General features: G+C 42.9%; 1 protein-coding gene across 6 annotated transcripts in view; it reads left to right on the top strand.

Annotated features, from left to right (window-relative positions):
• Positions 1-20,420, top strand: part of DVL1 (dishevelled segment polarity protein 1) — a 214,357-nt gene that overhangs the window by 117,021 nt on the left and 76,916 nt on the right. The window contains exons 1-2 of one of the 6 annotated variants that reach the window (XM_089675945.1): positions 14,611-14,661; positions 19,311-19,676. The exons of the other annotated variants lie outside the window; for them this stretch is intronic. Of the exons in view, the coding sequence (XP_089532071.1) occupies positions 19,496-19,676 (181 nt within the window). The 5' untranslated portion in view covers positions 14,611-14,661; positions 19,311-19,495. Of the gene's footprint in view, positions 1-14,610; positions 14,662-19,310; positions 19,677-20,420 lie in introns of those variants that run through there. 6 annotated transcript variants of the gene reach the window in all.

Below are 20,420 nucleotides of genomic sequence, written 5' to 3' on the forward strand. Positions count from 1 at the left end.
AAACTGCCCTGTATTGAAGAGGTTAAGCTCAGCATTTAGGTTTCCTTTTATGACACATAGAATAGCTGCGATTCAACAGATCTCAGCTATTCTCTGGTCATTCACAGTTTATGACACTCAGGAGATCATGTCAGCCCTTCACTGGAGATCTGTGTTCTCCCTCCAGATTCTCCAGCCCAGAGCTGGAGAATTGGAGGGACCGCAAACTAAGCAGAGATAATTTACCTCTGTTTAGTAAACTGATCTTTTACTGTAATCTCACGAGATTATAGTAAAATCAGCCGTTTTCCAGAGTTTGTAGACCGTTCTCCAGCGTTTGGAGACCATTCTCCCTTCGTTCGGAGAACTGCTTCATAAACTGCATTAACAGGAGAACTGTGTTCTCTGAGAATGCCGGAGAACTGAGCAGCGATCTATTACCGCTGGTTCATAAACGGACACCTTAGAGGCAGAAAAAAACCCTGTTTTGCACTTGAGAGCATTTCTCTGGCTGAAAAAAAATGCTAAATGTTCCTAAATGCTCCTAAACGCTAGTACACAAAAAACCCTCAAAATTTGCATTTAATTTCTGCCAAGAGCACTTTTTGAAGCCAGTGTTCATGGAGCCAAAAAAGAAAAATCTGTCAGTTGCCATTTATTTATGGGCTGGGTTTGACAACTAAAGTACAGTTGCCAGCAATGTGCAACAGAGAGAACTTCCAGAGTCCTGTTGAAACTACGGAGGCCAAACCCATTATCAGCAATGTCTGATTTATTTCATGAAACTCGCTCTACAGCTTATTGGAGCATCTAGTGCTCCATCTTGCCCCCTTTGTACAGTAGTATCTGATGCGCTGTGTTGGGCATGGTAATGAGCTATGGTGCAAAATACACAAACCTTTGTGTTTCAGTTAGAAGTATTATCCATGCACTTCACAATCTGCAGCCTTGCTCGTGTTCATGGCCTCCTTAAACTCGATGGAGACAGTGGGTTAACTCCAGAGGGAACTGGACCCTCTGCTGTGTCTTCTCCATAACAAAGAAATCAAACAACTTGACTAGAGCTGCCTCATTATTGCTGGGAGCATATCCGCAGGCTACACAGGTCCAGAGTCTGATGTTTAACCTTTCATGGTTAGCAGCTCCTCATCTCCGGAGGAAACAATATTAATAAGTCCTGCTGCTTCCAGTTTACCAATTTGATGTTGGCTTTGCTTGTATTCCTCACAATGGAACAATAAAGACCAGTTTCTTATTGATTACAACTGGTTCATTCTTATTCATATTTTGTGAAGTGTCTCACAGAAAAAATGTTTGTTGACCCTAGCAAGAAATCCACTTCCAACTGCCTTTATTTCAGTGCTGGTTTGACAATTAAAAGCCAGTTTTCAACTGGTTGATGTCGGTATTACTAAGGGCCCATTTACACCATTGTGGTGCATATGTTACCTTAACCTGCATTGTGTTAAGGAAGTCCAGCAATTTGAATGGGTCGCCTTACGCACCAAAACAAAAGGTGCATGAACCTTTTTTTGGTAGTGCATCCCTACACCCATTGGGATGTTGTTCAGAATGGAAGGCACTGCACCAGCACATACAGCTTGCATTGCAGTAATGCGCACTTTACTACAACGCAGTAGTGTGAATGTTCCCAGAAGGTTCTTATTCAGAAACACTGTCAGTTTTATGTTCCTTAAAGGTACATTTCAGTTAAAATTATAGCTAAACTTCAAGATAAGCAAGTGATGAGGCACGTACACTCACTGTCCACTTTATTAGGTACACCTGCACAATTGCTTGGTAACACAAACTGCTAATCAGCCAATCACATGGCAGCAACTCAATGCATTTAGGCATCTAGATGTAGTGGAGACAACTTGCTGAAGTTCAAACCAAGCATCAGAATGGGGAAGAAAGGGAATTTAAGTGACTTTGAACGTGACATGGTTGTTGGTGCCAGATGGGCTGGAGTGAGTATTTCAAAAACTGCTGATCTACTGGGATTTTTATGCACAACCATCTCTAGGGTTCACAGAGAATGATCTGAAAAAGAGAAAATATCTAGTCAGCGGCATTTGTTTGGATGAAAATGCCTTATTGATGTCAGAGGTCAGAGGAGAATGGGCAGACTGGTTTGAGATGATAGAAAGGCAACAGTCAAATCATTATGGACCAAAATCTCTGGGGAATGTTTCCAACACCTTGTTGAATCTATTTCATGAAGAATTAAGGCAGTTCTGAAGGCAAAGGGGGGTCCAACCTGGTACAAGCAAGGTGTACCTAATAAAGAGGACGGTGAGTGTAAATTCTTCCTTGAATCTTGGTGTGCTTTGTGTATTTCTTCCAGATCTGTGCAGTAATCCATTGTGCGACTTTCCCTAGTGTGTAATAAGATAATATCTGGCTTTATATTTGGAGCACACACAGTGGATTTATTTTATTTGGCTATTGAAGAAGTTTTTGTGCCTGAAGTTAAAGTAGAACTATGGGCAAATTTTATTTTTTTTCATTTTGGATAGAGTATGGGAGAGTTATACCCCCTGTTGGTTTATTTTTTGCCATCTCTGCCCCATTGGGGAGATTTACCTTCACTTTCTGTCCAATAGCCAAACAAGGAAGTGAGCGGAAATCCCTGCAAATGAAAGAAATCCGTTGGGGACCCCCAGGACATCAGAACTAGTGTCCATATTGGAAGATTTCCCTTCTATTACTCTTTTGGGGACAACCCAAAATTTGGGATTTTCTTTTACTTTCAAGCTAATAGTAAACAGGACAAAAAGAATGTATCTCTCAGACAGACAGCAATAAAAACTGACAGGTGTTCTAATCCCTCTCCACTCTATCCAAAACTAAAGAAAACGTTTTGCCTTTAAGTTTTGCTCTACACAAGCAGGGCAAAGCAACAGATTAACCTTAGTCCTCTTTCTTCATTGGCCCACACTTACCTTTCCTTCAGACATCCATTCAGCTGTTGAAAGTAGGAAAAGCTTACCTGTGTAAGCCACTCAAGCAATAGCTTACACATGGCTAAGGACTTTCTCATGGCACACTGCTGGTGATTGTGCCAACAAAATCCCATGGGGTGAGGCACATGCTCCTCTATACCTGGAAGTACTGGCCAATTTCTTCATTCCTGACAGCTGAACAGAGCAGTGAGCAAGAGGGAATAACTCAAACCAGATCTTAAAGCGGCATTAAACCCAAAAATGTATTATATTGCAGTTTACCAATCATTAGATGTGGTGGCTGCATTTGTTTTCTTTTCTTTGGCTTTTTTCCCTCTGTTTGCACCTGGTGATCTGACCAGTAACACACCTACTGTATTATTGAGACTCCACTTTGGAGGAATGAGCACAGGATGCAGCAACATTAGCATTGTCAGTCTGGGGAGGGAGTGGGAGTGTGTTTGTTTTAGCAGATTTTAATACAATAACAAATTGAAGCCAAATTGAAAGGCTTTACATGAATAAATTAAAGCTGATCATTTTAATCACCCATCAGTGGTAAATGGATTGTCTCATCCATGTAAACTGATACATACTGCTTCTGGGAGCGTGAGAGTTGCTGGTTGAATCACCAGATGAAAATAGAAGAAAAAAAGCCTAAACAAGGAAACTAATGCAGCCATCAAATTGGAACATTAGTAAGCTGCAATATAATAAGTGTTTGGTTTTGGGTTTAATAGTACTTTAAGGTGTGATTAAATCAAAACTATTGCTGTGCTATGGATGGAAAAGCGCAACTTTAAAGGGCAAAGTTGTCCTTTATAGCACTCTCTACCCTCATCAGTGCTACTTACCTTTAGCCACACTCAAGAGATCTTCACTAAGTAGCCTTACCCAGCATTCACTGAGCATGATAATAGCTTGCCCTATTTGTTCCTGTGGATGGGGCTGTAGTACTATGGATGGCTATGTCTCCCATGAGTAGACACCATCAAAAGCAATGAATGGGGCAAGCAGTACAAATGTTCAGTGTATGTCCAACTTGGCTGCCACAATGAGCTGCTCCTTTATGGCTGCAAGTTGGTCTGCACAGTGGAGCTCTCTGCATAGCAGGGCCCAAACATACCCACTGGTCAACCAGGTAAATGAAAAACTGTCCGTACCCTTGCTTCAGCGTTAGTAGGCCACTCTGACTTCGTATAGACTGGACATGTCCTATTCACTTCCATCAACTCGCATTCATCACTACCTGTGTACATAGAAACCATTGAGATCCCATCTGTCATCTTTCTTCTTTAACTAAAAGAAAAAAATTGTGTTTAGTTTATTGTTTCCAGTCACCTGTACTAATAAATGTGTTCAGGAAATCATGCACTGCCATGTCTATCGTCCATACTAATTACAATGGTTTCCAGGCTCTGCCAGCAACATAATCCCATATAAAAGATATTTATATTGCACTCTGCTTCCTTGATATTATCCAATTACCGTCTAGTTGTGGTCTGCTGATCAATTGTAGGGTTGTTATTGGATGTAACCCTTTCATTACCCATTTTGCTGATAGCGAGATGTATGTCCCCTACCGTTTTTTACAGATGCCATTTTTAAATTCAATGACATTATTCACATAGGCTTTTTGTGTTCATATACTGTATTTTATTTTGATGATACTTTGGCCCATTATCACTTTACAACAGGCGTCCATTATTTTTAAGGTCTCTTAGGATCACCATACACGTTACAGTCTGACCATACAATCTTTGTGCAATCAACTTTAGATTTATCAGAACTGTGTAATATAAGGACCTACCTCACCTATCCAAATAATTTGTATCCAGTCAGGCAGAATTAAATACCTGTAATGAAAGAGGCTCCATACTTATCCTTCTGATGGCCTATTTCATAAATCCTACTTTGCTGTTTACTGGCTGCTGCAGGTATTTGATCAGCTGGATAGGTGGTGTTTCCCCCACCATATGCAATGGTTCCTTCCATCGGTTTATGTTTCCTTTAGTGATGTACAACCCAGTGGGGAAAACTATAACTTGGGTTGGGGGAGAAAGTATTCTACATACCTGGATGTGTGAAATACTTGCAACAACTGGTAAGATTTGAACAAATATTTTGCCAGAAAGGTAAAACATAATGCTTTGCAAGTGACCATATGTTGAATTAGCTGTGTACATGAGGGGTAGAATTCGTTCCTCAGATCTCTTTGCTGATTTAAAGCAATATACTCTCTTGGCTGGGCAGCTGAAGTTTTGATTCATTTTCATCCTCAAAATAATTGGGATTTGCTAGTCCTGACATGGGACCTATAGTTTCATATACAGTGTGGATATTAGGAGACTTGTATTGTTTGGTCATCAACAGCAACCCCGTGAAATGTTACTCACTGATGCATATGAGTTTGTAGGCAGAAAGAAAAAAAATGTATAAGGACCTAATTTTTTATTGTATGTTTTGGTCCCCTTCATTTGCCCAGGACTGGTACAATTATGAATATCACCCCAGTAAGGTTAGTATCTGCCTAGTAAGGTAAGTGTCAACCCAAAATTTCAGGTGATAGTTTACTTTTTGGGTGTTAACTAGGTTAGGGGAATTAAAGCAGAACTCCAGCTTCAAATGACCTCCAGCCCTCCTCCCTAACAGACTTCCACTGCATTCTTTTTTTTTTTTTTTTAACTATGCATACCTTTTTTCCAAGGCTATGACTATTTTAGTGATATCAGACACCTCCTTTTCCTCACCAATGGTGAGCTCACTGGTACTCTACGCCCAGGCCACTGTGATGATGCACCCCTCTGAGGTGTGTCCAAGACAGCCTTGGGGTTACAGGAAGTAGATTGAATGACCCTAGGCATCATTCTACCTTGAAGCCTAGTGACATCTGGTGCCAGCTAGGATTTTTTCCAAGGGCAGCTCGAGAATAAAGGTGAGTTTTGCAGCAAAAGTTGTTTTATTTATTTATTTTAGCTCGGTTATTAATTTCTGTTTTTTTTTTTTTTAAATTGACTTCTGCTTAAAGGTTTACTTTAGAGATATACTTAGGACCAGGGGCTAGAAGACTGCAGTTAAGTTAAATGTCATACACTTGTGTGGGAGCAGGAGTAGGGTTAAAGGGTAACACCTGCCACAGCTAAGTTTCAGTTGAGTAGGAAAGGGTTTGAAAACTCTGTCACTTTTTATTATTATCTGTGACCCCTCTGGAAGGGTTGGGAGCTATTCTCCATTTCTGTTCTAGAGACCATTGTCTCTAAAGTTCTAACATTTTGCAGTTGTTACTGAGACTCAAGTAGAGAGGTATTCTCACAAGGGGGATATTCTTCAACTGTCAAATCGCTTTGGGGAGACTTCTTGACTCCTGTTGTGTACAGGAAGTGAGGGGAAGTCTCCTTAACAGAAGTAATATTGAGTGCCACCAATGACCACACTTAGGGAAACTGTACTTTACACATTGACAGACCTTTTGTGTGTCTCTGTTAAAGGAATTCTGTAATAGCATCATGTCCTGTCAAAGTGCAAGATAGATTTGTAGGAAGAGTAAAGCCTAAGGGGGTTTCGGGGACACATAGGTCAAGCTATCCATATTGGTTCTATACAATTTGTCTTTAGTTTCACTCAATTAGTTCAAATTAATGGAAAAAGAGACAACCAAAAGAAAAATTATAGATGGTCTTCCTGGTGATTGGCTGAGTAACAGCTGGGTTGGTGGTGAGACTTTTCCTGAAGGCATTTTAAAAAGTAAAATGTGGGATTTTTTTCAGAATTGCCAGAAATATGCTCTGTATTCCAAAAGAATAATAAATGATGGCATTAATATGTGGGATGGAATATACACTCACCGGTCACTTTATGAGGTACACCTTGCTAGTGCTAAGAACATATCCCCCACACCATTACACCACCGCCACCAGCCTGAACCGTTGATGCAAGGCAGGATGAATCCATGCTTTCATATTGTTTACACCAAATTCTGATCCTACCATCTGATTGTCGCAGCAACCAGTGTGCCCATTCTCCTCTGACATCAACAAGGCATATTTGTCCACACAACTTCCTCTCACTGAATATTTTCTCTTTTTCAGACTATTCTCTGTAAACGCTAGAGATGGTTGTGCATGAAAATCCCAGTAGATCAGCAGTTTTGTAACTACTCAGACCAGCCTGTCTGGCATCAACAAACATGCCATGTCCAAAGTCATATAAATCCCCTTTCTTCCCCATTCTGATTCTCAGTTTGAACTTCAGCAAGTCCCCTTCACCACGTCTAGATGCGTAAATGCATTGAGTTGCTGCCATGTGATTGGCTGATTAGCAATTTATGTTACCAAGCAATTGAACAGGTGTACCTAATTAAGTGGCCGGTGAGTGTAGATGGGGGGGATACAAATGTCCAGGATCTCTTGAATTCTCCAATCTAGGTAAAATCAATTGGCTGGAGTTTGAGGATTGCTTTCTTTTAGGTAGGTTAGAGGCCCATTTACATCACTAAGCATATGTTATTGTGCGCATAACATGCGAACACTGGTATATGTTGTGAACACATGTGGCTTTGCAGTGCGATGCGTTGTTGAAATGCAGTTCTTCCTTTTTTCAGTGTATGTGCTTCTTATGTGCTGCAATGCATTAATTAAATACATTACAGTGTGCGGGAACATGCTGTGCAAACATGAAACGTGTGCTGCACACCAGCTCAGTGTGTTGGTGTGAACTGAAGTCAGTGGACATAAGACAAATGCCTTGTTCTTGTATTGGGCAATGCTGCCTAATGCAGCCCAATGCTGGTGTGAACAAGACCTCACACCACAGCATGCCTTTCAGCACATATACATTGGCATGCACTGAGGATATGCTTTGTGGTGCATTTTTGCATGCACTGTGCTATGTTTTTTATGTGTGTTGGATGCATTTTTTTTGAAGGCACATTACTTTTTCTGCAACTTATTAGTCGCTATCATAATGCAATGCAGGGCAATAAAATTAAGCCTGTGGGTTTTTTTCAGCGCACACCAACACAGCTCATTGATATGAACTGAAACAACAGACAACAAGGCTTTTTTATAAAATAAAAGAACAAATTTCAAGGAGTGGAAACTGCATTTATTTTTTGACATACTCCCCTGCTACATTTATACACTTATCCCAGCATTTAACTACTGCTTGGAAAGCTTTGGCCTCGAAAGATTTGTCAGTATGCCTGAATCATCCTAGAACAGCCTGCTTCACTTCCTCATCATTACGTTCACCATTCCGACAGAAAGATTTGTCTCTTGTGCAATTTCACGACAGGTTACGCGTTGATTATCCAGGATCAGGCGTTCAATGCGCTGAATGTTCACAGGACTGACTGCTGTGGGCTGGAAACCACCACGGCCAAGATTGTCACTGATGGACGGACGAACGGCCATCTTTGAAACATTTACACTATTCAAATGTCTTAGTGCGGCTGAGCGTCTCATCACCGTATTGTGCTTGAAGTCTTCTGTAGATATCCATGGGTTTTACGACTTCGTTCACAAGATAATTCATCACCACACGCTGTTCCATGCACGCACTAACACTGTTGTCTCTCTATCTTCATTAACAGTCTCTGGACTGGCCCGCAACATGTGCACCACCTATCAGTAACAGCAAACACTTGCCACTTACTACTAGTAATGCCACGCTAGCATCCCTTTTTATACATGTAAAATTAAAAGTCCAGACCCCTCGTAAAATGTACTGTAGAGCTTTCACCATCAAATTATGCTGTATATTGCGAAATGTCAGGAATTTACCTACTCAGAAAAGATACTGAAAGGTGTCCTTTAATATCATTGCAGTGTTTTACAAAGTATTGCATGTTCTGGTTAACCTATATCTTATACTATCTCCAAATATTTATCTTCTCAAGTAAAGAGATTTCAGTTTTCAACAAAAACAAAACCATAAGGTTGTAAATAGGGAGAGTATCTAACTGAAGCTTAAGATTAATGAGGCATACGACAGCTGCATTTTATGTGCTCTTTAAAAGCTTTCGGGGAACGTGCTATAAGAAACATTCTTAATAAATGAGCCGTAAGGGGAATAGGGGAAAATGACTTCAAATAAATACATTTTTGCTGTTTATCATGTTCTTCTACTTGTGCAGGAAAAACAAATTTGTTTGTGGCAGCCCCAATAGTTTTGAAAATAATTGCAAGGAAGTGATGATTCATTTTTAGAAGTTCCATTTCCAGCTCACACGGTGTGCTTGTGTAAACCCTCAGCTTTCTCTATCCATCATCGCTCTCCCCCATATCCTGTCCACCTAACATCTTATCCCCACAGGCTGTCCCATCAATGTCTCTTCAACCCTCATACACTCTATCCCTTATTAGATCTATCTCCCATACTCTGTAAATCACTTATTTATCCCCCACACTCTGTCCCTCCTAAATATGTCCACCCCCCACACAATATGTCTCTATAAATAATCAGTGCTTCCACCAACACCTGTTCATCTAATATCGGCCCATCTCTGACACTCTGTTCCCCTAACATTAGTTCATCACCCACATTTTATCCCCTCAACATCAGTTCGTTACCCATACTTTATCCCCCTAATGTCATTCAATCCCCTAACCTCTGTCCATCCAACATCAGTCCTTCTCTGACCCACTAGCCCCCTTACATCAGTTCATTCCCCACGTTCTATCTCCCTAACATCAATACATCCCCAACCTCTGGCCTTCTAACATCAGTCAATCTCCCACTTCCTATCTCCTTAACAAAAGTCCATGCCCCACACTCTGTCCCCCTAACAAGTCCATCCCCCAACCTTTGTTCATCCTCTACTCACTGACCCCTTTCCATAACAACACTTAATTCCCCACATTCTGCCCCCAAACAAGTCTTCACTGTCTATGCTGTGAACTCCCCCCCCCCCATTCCATTTCCCATTCTTCTTTCCCCTACACTCTCCCCTCCTAACAAATATTACTCCCCGATACTGTGCGCCCTAACAACCCTTCATTCACCACACTGTGCCCCCTCCCCCCAACAATTCTTCATTCCCCATGCTATGCACCCCCTCCATTTCATTCCCCCATACTTTGCCTTCCTAACAACTATTTATCGCCCATACTGTGATGCCTAACAACTCTTCATTCCCCATGCTGTGCCCCCCCCCCATCCCTTCACCTCTTCACTCTCCTCCACATTTTGTTCCTCTACAAACTCTTTATTCTAAACATTGTCATTGACATCGCCACTGCTGAGACTTCCACCCCACCTAGCATCCTTCACACTAAAACCCCCTCAACACTCCACTCCCTCGACCTCGCCACTGCCCAGACTTCCACCCCACCTAGCATTCCTCACACTAAAACCCCCTCAACACTCCAGTCCTTCGACCTCGCTACCACTGAAGAGGTCACTAAGGTCTTCTCTGAAGCCCGCCTCACCACCTGCCCCCTTGACCCTGCCCCCTCACAACTCCTGCAATCACCCTCTTCCTCCATCCTACGCTCCCTCACACACATCTTTAATTGTTCCCTCTCTACTGGCAAATTTCCCTCCCCTCTAAAACACACGCACATCACTCCCATACTTAAAAAACCCTCCCTGGATCCCACTGACCTGAACAACCTTAGACCCATCTCCCTGCTGCCATTTACATCCAAACTCCTAGAGCACTTAATCTATAATCGCCTGAGTTACCACCTCACCAACAACAACCTCCTTGATCCCCTACAGTCTGGCTTCCGCCCCCTACACTCCACCAAAACTGCCCTACTTGAACTCACCAATTACCTACTAACCGCCAAAGCTAATGGCCACTATTCAGTGCTCCTACTCCTCGATCTCTCTACGGCTTTCGACACAGTTGACCACCCCCTCCTCCTCAAAAAACTACACTCTCTTGGCCTCAGAGACTCCGCTCTCTCCTGGCTCTCTTCCTATCTATCACAGCGCTCCTTCAGTGTTACCTATAACGCTGCCACCTCCTCTTCACTCCCCCTCTCTGTTGGGGTCCCTCAAGGTTCTGTCCTCTGGCCCTTTCTCTTCTCCATCTACACCTCCTCCCTTGGCCAATTGATACTCTCTAAAGGCTTAAACTACCATCTCTAAGCCGACGACATGCAAATCTATCTTTCTACCCCTCACCTCACCCCTTCAGTCTCCGCCTGTATCACAAGCCTACTGAGCGACATATCGGATTGGATGTCACTCCACTTCCTCAAACTAAATTTTTCCAAAACTGAGCTCCTATTTTTCCCCCCAGCCCGCGCCCCACCCCCTGACTTCTCCATCAAGACCAACAACACCACCATCAGTCCCTCCTCTCAAGCCAGAATACTAGGTGTCATCCTAGACTCCAATCTGTCCTTCCAGCCCCAGGTCCATTTGCTGACAAACTCGTGTAGACTTCACCTCCGTAACATTTCCAAAATACATCCGTTCCTAACCCCAGAAACCACTAAGCAACTGATTCACTCCCTCATTATATCACACCTCGACTACTGTAACTCCCTACTCATCGGCTTACCTCACCGCAGGCTATCCCCACTTCAGTCTATCTTGAATGCTGCGGCCAGACTCATCCACCTTACTAACCGCTCCGTATACGCCACCCCTCTCTGCCAATCACTCCACTGGCTTCCGATTACCCAACGGATAAAATTCAAAATACTAACATTGACATATAAAGCTGTTCATAATACTGCCCCAAACTACATCACTGATCTGGTATCCAAATACAACCCAAAACGTACTCTCCGCTCCTCACAAGACCTCCTACTCTCTATTTCCCTGGTCTCCTCCTCCTCCCATGCCCGTCTCCTGGACTTTTCCAGGGCCTCCCCCATCCTCTGGAACTCCCTGCCCCAATCCATCAGACTATTATTATTATTATTATACAATATTTATATAGCGCTAAAAGGTTTGCTCAGCGCTGTACATTATAGTGGGGGACAGAACATGAGACAATACAGTAACAAAGCAAAACACAAGGGATTCAAGGGCCCTGCTCTTTCGAGCTTACAATCTAAGAGGGAGGGGATAGTGGTACAGGAGGAAGTGGCTGTGGGGGATGAAGTGGTAGGAGGAGTGGAGGAGATCGGCTGTTAGGTGACGGCGGGGTAGACTTCCCTAAAGAGATGGGTTTTCAGGGTGCGTCTAAAGGTGAGGAGGGTAGGTGACAGTCTGATGGATTGGGGTAGTGAGTTCCAGAGGATTGGGGAAGTCCTGGAGAAGTCCTGCAGTGGGAGGTGGAGACCAAGGAGCTAGAAAGTTGGAGGTCTTGTGAAGAGCAAAGATTACGGGTTGGGTGGTATTTGGGTATCAGGTCGGTGAGGTAGTTTGGGGCAGCGTTATGAATGGCTTTGTATGTCTGTGTTAGTAGTTTGAATTTAATGCGTTGGGCAGTCGGGAGCCAGTGGAGGGAATGACAGAGGGGGGTGGCAGAAGCAGAGCGGTTGGTAAGGTGGATGAGTCTGGCCGCTGAGTTCAGGATAGACTGAAGCGGGGATAGTCTGTAATGAGGTAGGCCAGTGAGAAGGGAGTTGCAGTAGTCCAGACGTGAGATAATAAGGGAGTGAATGAGTTGTTTCGTAGTGTCTGGGATTAGGAACGAACATATTTTGGAGATGTTGCGGAGGTGGAGCCTGCATGAGTTTGCCAACGATTGGACATGGGGTTGGAAGGACAGGTTTGAGTCTAGAGTGACACCTAGGACTTTGGCTTGTGGGGTGGGACTGATGGTGGCGTTGTTGGTCGTGATGGAGGGGGAGGGGCACGGGCTAGGCGAGGGGTGGAGAGGTAAATTTGCATGTCATCGGCGTAGAGGTGATAGTTGAAGCCATGGGAGTGTATCAGTTTGCCGAGGGAGGAGGTGTAGATGGAAAAGAGAAGGGGCCCAAGGACCGACCATCACCTACTCTCCTCACCTTTAGGCGCACTCTGAAAATCTATCTCTTCAGGGAAGCCTACCCTGCCCTCAGCTAATTACTGAACTCCTCCACTCTTCCTACCACTCCATCCCCCACAGCTATTTCCTCCTGTACCACTATCCCCTCCCTCCTAGATTGTAAGCTCCAAGGAGCAGAGCCCTCGAACCCCTCGTGTATTGAATCGTATTGTTACTGTACTGTCTTGTGTACTGTCTCCCATTATAATGTTATAATGTACAGCGCTGAGCAAACTGTTGGCGCTATATAAATCCTGTATAATAATAATAATAAAATTGTTCCCCCTAACAATGCTTCATCACTTCATCCCCCCCCACTCTGCCCACACAGTTCTTTATTACATATACTGTGTTCCCCTAACAACTCTGCCCCCCAAGAACTATTAATTTCCCATGCTGTGCATCCCCTCACCCCCACATCCCCAAAAACTCTTCATCACCCACATTCTATCTCCCTAACTTATATTCTTACACAACACTTTGCCCCTCACAACTCTTTGTTCCCCAAGCTATGCCTCCACCCTCTGTTCCCCTAACATCTGTCCCACCTAACAACCTTTTATCCCCCTCCCCCCACAACAACCCTTTATCCCAAATACTTTGTTCCCCCTAACATCTGTCCACCTCCCACACTCTGCCTCTCTAACATCTGTCCATCCCCCACACTCTGTCCCCCCCTAACACCTGTCCATCCCCCACAATCTGTCCCCCCTAACATCTCTCCATCCCCACACTCTGCCTCTCCTACATCTGCTCATCCCCCACACACTGCCTCACTTACCATCTCTTCATCCCCCACATTCTGCCCTTCCAACATCTGTCCATCCCCCACATTCTGCCTTCCCAACATCAGTCCATCCCCCACATTCTGCCTTTCCAACATCAGTCCATCCCCCACATTCTGCCTCTCCAACATCTGTCCATCCCCCACATTCTGCCTTTCCAACATCTGTCCATCCCCCACATTCTGCCCTTCCAACATCTGTCCATCCCCCACATTCTGCCCTTCGAACATATGTCCATCCCCCACATTCTGCCCTTCCAACATCTGTCCATCCCCCACATTCTGCCTTTCCAACATCTGTCCATCCACCACATTGGGTAAAACACTTTGGAAAGTCAGTGCAAGGGTACCGGAGTACACAAATGCATGCAGATAGTTCAGTATTCAGGGGTTCAATTTAGAAAACAATATAGATAGTATTATTAATCATAATTTCTGGGTACCTGACATCCCAATACTTGATTATGGGGTAAAATATTTCAAATGAAGTGTGATACAAAGCGCTCTGTTTTGTAGTGTATCCATAAAGGTGTATTTCATAGTGAGCAGTATTATGGTGGAAGAGTCAAAGGTCCTGATTACTGCTTTTAGTAAGAATCTATGGGGCTGATTGTCTTTGGGGACCACGGGTCATGTTCCACCAGCATCAAAGAGAATGTTTAATCGCTTCCTTAGGAAAAAATAAAGTGCAGTAGCCGATCAGCTCGTATGAGACAATCAGAGATTTCACTCCATCCTCATTCATACCCCGAGGACAGACACTTCTGAAGCTGCAAATCTCAAAAAAAATCAGAACCTTAGGCTGTATCTAGCGTCAGCGTAGGGGGGTATTTGCATACTGTGTTCTGATTGGCTGGTAGCATAGTGACTTCACTGGCATGGAGAGGTAGGGGGGCATGGAGCGGAGGAGGAGGAGGAGGAGGAGGTATCAGTGTGTTTTGCAGGTAGCTTTGCTTGGGAGTTTCTGGAATGTAGCTGCATTGTGCACTGTGAGCATTCTGAACAGTGTTCACCCAGACCATGTAAGTAACAGAGTATTACTGATACCATGTATGATACTGAGACATGTACCGGGGTATAGAAATCATATTTACAGGTGCTTGGAAGTGGGATCTTCACACCTTTGTAGCATGTTTTGTATAGCACTGCTTAGTATTCTGCTAATTTAAAGCACTAGAAGTTTTCTATTGCCTGTGTAGTCATACTAATGATCGATCTACTGTGTGGGAGAAAAAAATAACAAGATCAAAAAAAGAGTTTGATGTGCCTTACACTGTACAATCATAATGATCTATCTGCTTTCCTATAATCTGATTTTTTTTTAGTCCAGTCCAATCCAAACAGTTTTAATGATTTTAATCAGTTTTGCTCAAAATTGATTGGTGACACAGTATGTGTCTTTTTGATAATTCATACTTTCAATCATTTTGTCCAGGTCTGTAAAGACTTGTTCAATCAGATTGTTTGGTGTATGACCACTATAGGTTTGTCATTAGACTCTGGTTGAACAGTAAGTGGACTGTTACAAAAATGCTGATAAAATACACTGAACAAAAACAAAACATAATACGTTTATTTATTATAATACACAGTGAGAGCAGGTTTAAAAGAAATCTGTGTTTAGAATTCGTTAGCGTTCACACTTAGAGTGCAATTCTAATTTATTTTATCTTTTACTTGAAAAAGTAGAAGTCAAAGTACAAGTATTACAGAAGGAGAGATGCTGATTTACCACCGCAAAATCTTTTAGTGCAGAAACTTAGGATGACTATACACTCTACAATCTGATTGCAAAATGCCTGTACACCAGTACAATCGTGTTTAAATTGACCAAAACCATGTAATCTAGTGACAAATCTATACAATCTAATGAATTTCTCTCCAATCACACTTGCTCTTACACTACATAGTTGATGGTAGATTCAAAGGAGATTGTATATTTAGTCCCCACCGGTGCTAATTGTCTTGCAATTTGACCGTTTCAAATTCCATGATAAGTCGCACCCTATTTTCCACCATGGAAGTAGTCAGATTGGTGCAATTTTTGACTCCATCGGAGTTGCACCGATTTTGAAAGTAGTTAATGCACTACTTTTTGCAAGTCCAAGTGCTACTTGCATAGACATTTGTGCATGAAGTCGCACAGATGTCTTACAAGCAGGGGTGGACTGACAACTCATGGGGGCAATAGGGGATCATGGGGCCCCTGTGTCCACTCAAAGCACATCCAGAAAAGTCTATAAAAGGTACCAGGGGCATTTCATGGGGCCCCCTACTGACCCCGGAGTGCTCGAATGGTCAGTCCACCCCTGCGTCTAAGTCACACGTGAAATCGCACTGACATCCGACTTTGAAATCTTGTGAATTCAACTGAAGTCGCATGTCAAAGTCGGATTCGGTGTGACCGAAGACTTAGATTGCATAGTATATGGTCAGTTTTACAGTAACCATTTAGAATTACAGATTTGTGCTTTGTAACTGTAATTGGTTACTGTACATTTCTGCGGTTGCATTTCTGCAAACATTTCACGGTGGTAGGCTTTGCTGAAATACTGCCATTGATTGGTAGAGCTGACTTCTAATTGGTTAACTAACGAACGGTCCTTTCACACAGGCCATGTCCAGTCAGTTCAGCAGGGGATCCATGAACAGACCCCCATTGAATCTGAGCAGAATGGGATGGTTCTTCATTTTTTTTCTGCATTTTGACAGCGGACCTTTCTGTATGTGAACTGGGGGCTGCCAGATGACAATGGGCTTGCGTCCATTTATATCAGTCTACCTCTGATTGCGGTCCTTTTTTTTCTGGGTCTGGATAGACTCAGAGGTAAGTAAATGTAAACGTACACACGTTCGCCTGACCATAGACTTACATGGAGCTTCTGATCAGGTCCATCTGAAGAACTGGAAGCGTAAAGTCAGTGGGAAAGGACTACGTTACTGCACTTACTGCACTGCACTTACAGGATTATTGTAAACAGGGACAAATAATAGGAAGTGAAGATCCTCTTACCAAGGGCTTGTAATGACATATTTTTATTGTTTTCTGTAACATATAAAATGTTTTAAGTAAAGTAGAACATTTTTTTTTATTATTTCAGTTGTATGCATCAGAAAGCTCAAAGTATATCCAAAGCCAGCTCTTTTTTTCTGGATTCTGGATAGAACAGGAAAGGTTTAAAACCACTGTCAGTTTTATCTGTGTCTCATTTGGGAGATTTACCTTCACTTCCTGTCCTGTAGACTCAACAGGAAGTGAGAGGATATAATTTCATTGTGAGGGGAATCCTGCTTTTCTGGACTCCAGTGAGCTGAAGGAAATACACGGCCTGCAGCTCACTGGAGAATAAAAAAGCAGATGAGTTTGGAAGATGCCCAAGCTCATCTTTTAGATTTTTTTTTTCTTCAGAAAAAATATCCAGCAGTTTCCTTCATCCACGTTATACAGTCTGGGTGTACAAATCTCCTGTTGTGCCTAATGTATTCTAATGGCTACGGGCAGTGTCCGTTGGGATACCCAATTAACGATCGCATCTAACTGGATGCATCCGCTGTTTGGGTGAAACATTTCTATCCCGCTTCTTTGATTTTTCAATCAAAAGATGTTGTGTGGTAAGTTGGTGACAGGGCCATCAAGGGAGCAAACTTTCATCCTCTTTCTCAGTACCCAGCTGAGATTTGCGTAGTGTATGGCCACTTACCTCCATTGCAAGATTTTCCCTCTATTCCTGTCAAGGGGACAAATTAAAATTTTGCATTCACTTTCACAGAGACGTTAGTGTTCAAGACAGTCACACTCGCTTCACATCTGTGCGGGTGGTGCCGCTGCGGAACCCGCACAAATACCCGCAGCCACACTACCCACACAGAGGAATGCGGGACCCGCAGGTGGGTGCCATTAATTCTAATGGCATGCCACCCGCACTGGAAATCTCAACCGTACTGGGAACCTCAGTAGTGCAGGGACCTCTTCCCTCCATGTCAGGGGCACGGGAGTCCTTTCAATTAAGTGGGCTCTCGTGCCTGACAAATGGCGGCCTGCACTGGTTATCGCAACCGTATTGAGAACCTCAGTTCCTGTGCGGGCTTTGATTTTCAAAGTAGTGCAGGGACTTCTTCCCTCCATGTCAGGGGCACGGGAGTCCATTAAATTAAGTGGGCTCTCGTGCCTGCGAAAATCGCGGCCCGAACAACCACACAGATGTGAACAGGGATTTAGAACAAGGGATTCTTCCTAATTCCTAATTGGAACATAGCAATATAAACCTGACAGTGGTTCTAACCCCTCACCACTCTTTAAAAACCCGAAAAACCTTTTGCCTTTGGTTATACTTTAACGCTTTCTGGAAAGTGTCATATACCAGTTCATATGTTGGCTTCCATTGCTGACCTCTCTGGTAAATACTATTTTGATGGCTGTCATTCTGATATAATGGCGACACTACGTTAACTGACCTGGAATAAGAATGCAGAACAGGGATTCTGACTTTAAATGTTGAGTGTTTGTTCCAGGTAAGTGGCTCAGATAGTATAGATGCCAAAGACAGCCCAGCAACTAGCATCTTTAAAAGAAGATCAACAGTTGAAGCCTCCACGATACCTTTAGTACAGTTTACCTTTCATGACATTTAAAAATGACCATTTAGTAATATAAAACTTCACTTTATAATTTCTATAGAAAATCATAATTTATTACAGGTACTTAAAGCAGACTAGACTGTAAGGAAGCCATGAATAGAATACACTAAATACACTAATACACTGAAGTAGTACTGAGCCAGCTACATGTTAAAGCCCAGTTCAAGTTTTCATACAAATCCAGGGGCTGTGGTGGTGCAAAATGTTATGTCATAAGTGTCTTATCTTTTGAATATTCTTCCAGCAGAACATTATCTTCTGCACTTTGCAGTAAAGAATGACCACTGTGCTCTGTGCAAGAGCAGTATCTCTTCCTTTGGTGAGTCGGACCTGTAGGTAGGTGGGTAGCACACAGCAGTGTTATAGGTCCGACATAGGAGGGGGTATGTCAGACCACTGTAAAAGACATCTGCTCTCACACGGAGCATGGTCGTCTTTCTCTACTGCATACCACTGAGCATTGGGCCTCTCTGCTAGGGCTGGGTGAGAATTAGAAAAAGAGCAAACAATAAATCTGATCATAGTGCTACTGTACAGCGCTGAGCATACCCTTTGGCGCTATATAAATACTGTATAATAATAATAATAGTAGTTTTAAAAATCGACAGCAGTAACTGCATCCCATCAGATGCAGTTTCTGGTTGCGTATTCAGACATCCACGGGGGCCGTGGCTGTCCAAACACTATAGCTAACACTGGAGATTCCGCTATCTATGCTGTTTTGCATTGAAGAGGAAATCAGCGAGAATAAACTGTATGGCTTTCTTAGGAAACTTCACACACTATTTGAACCCTCTTGATCTGATTTATTTACTGTACTTTTCTTAGAAACTATAACTGGTCTTTAACAAGGGTGAATCGAAAGTCTAGGGTTGATTGGTGTTTAACAGTTCTAACAGGAATGTATTGGGTTTGTTTATAATATTCAGAACCGATGTAGAAGGTGTGTTTGCTACATATTGGGACTCTTGAGAAATCTAGGCCTCCACCCAAATTTCCAATTCTTATTTTTCCTGTTTCACCATCATTGCAGATTATCAGACATCTGATGGACAGAATACTAGAGGAAAAGAGTCATGTCTAAGTGCACAATCTGATCTGTGCTGTCCTGCCAGCATTTGGTATTATTTCTGCATAACTAGCAACACTTTGCCGCATGTAATGCCCTTAACTTAGGAGAGTCTTCTGGATTTGTATGCCTCTGCCAAAGGAGCTATCATGGTTACGTCTTCATTCTTGGAATGCTTTGGGAGGAGCCCTCCACAGCGTCCACGGTTGCACTTTTCATATAATCCACCAGTACATGGAAGGAGAATCACACAAAGAGGTCATTTCTGTCTGCGGTGGCCTCTAGAACCTGTTCGTTGTCACCCAGAGGTCCAGCCACGTGTGTGTCACTGTAGGTATTACACAGGATCTTTGATGGCTTTCATAGTGATGAATCTTTAAGAAGAAAAAGGTCTATATCATATCATGACCTGCATTAGCTTCTGCTTAGTTGTCCTTATCAAACCTTGATGACTTGCCTACCTTATCATTCTGGTCTGATGTCTGTGATGTAAATTTTGTTGTCTTCTTATTTTGGGTTTTGCAATGCATTTGATGATGTAAATATCCTGAGATATTCCAGGTAGCAAATGGAGTTACTGAACTGCAAATGCTTGTCGGGAAACAATGCAGCTCTGCTAAAGTCAGAAAGTTCACTCGCTTTAAAGTGTATCTAAATCCAAAAGCAAAAATGTATTCTTGCAATCCTCAAATGTGGTAGTTGCATTAGTTTTCTTTTTTGCCATTTTTCATTTATTTTCACCTGGTTATCTGGCGAATAAGTCTGTATTTTTCAACTTCCTTTAACAGACCAAGCTGTCCAGCAAAAGTGACAGTTAAAGGGTCGAGTCAGACCAATTAAAGTGGAACAAAAGTCTAAATGTAAAAAACTGTGAACAGGCGGAATCTTTATTGCAGAAAAGATATGCAGTGTCTATTCTGACATATAATACTCTTACCTGTCTGTTCACAGTCCTCTGTAGAATGCAAACTGAGCTGCGCATGCGCACCTCAGTTTATATTCCAGCACGGTGACTTTGTGCCAGGATGACTGCACTCCTGTGAATGTGCTGGAGGGACATCATCCCACACTGGC

Source organism: Staurois parvus, unplaced genomic scaffold (assembly GCF_062004578.1).
Source record: "Staurois parvus isolate SC_StPar_1 unplaced genomic scaffold, SC_StPar_1.0 ptg000160l, whole genome shotgun sequence".
Classification (NCBI taxonomy): domain Eukaryota; kingdom Metazoa; phylum Chordata; class Amphibia; order Anura; family Ranidae; genus Staurois; species Staurois parvus.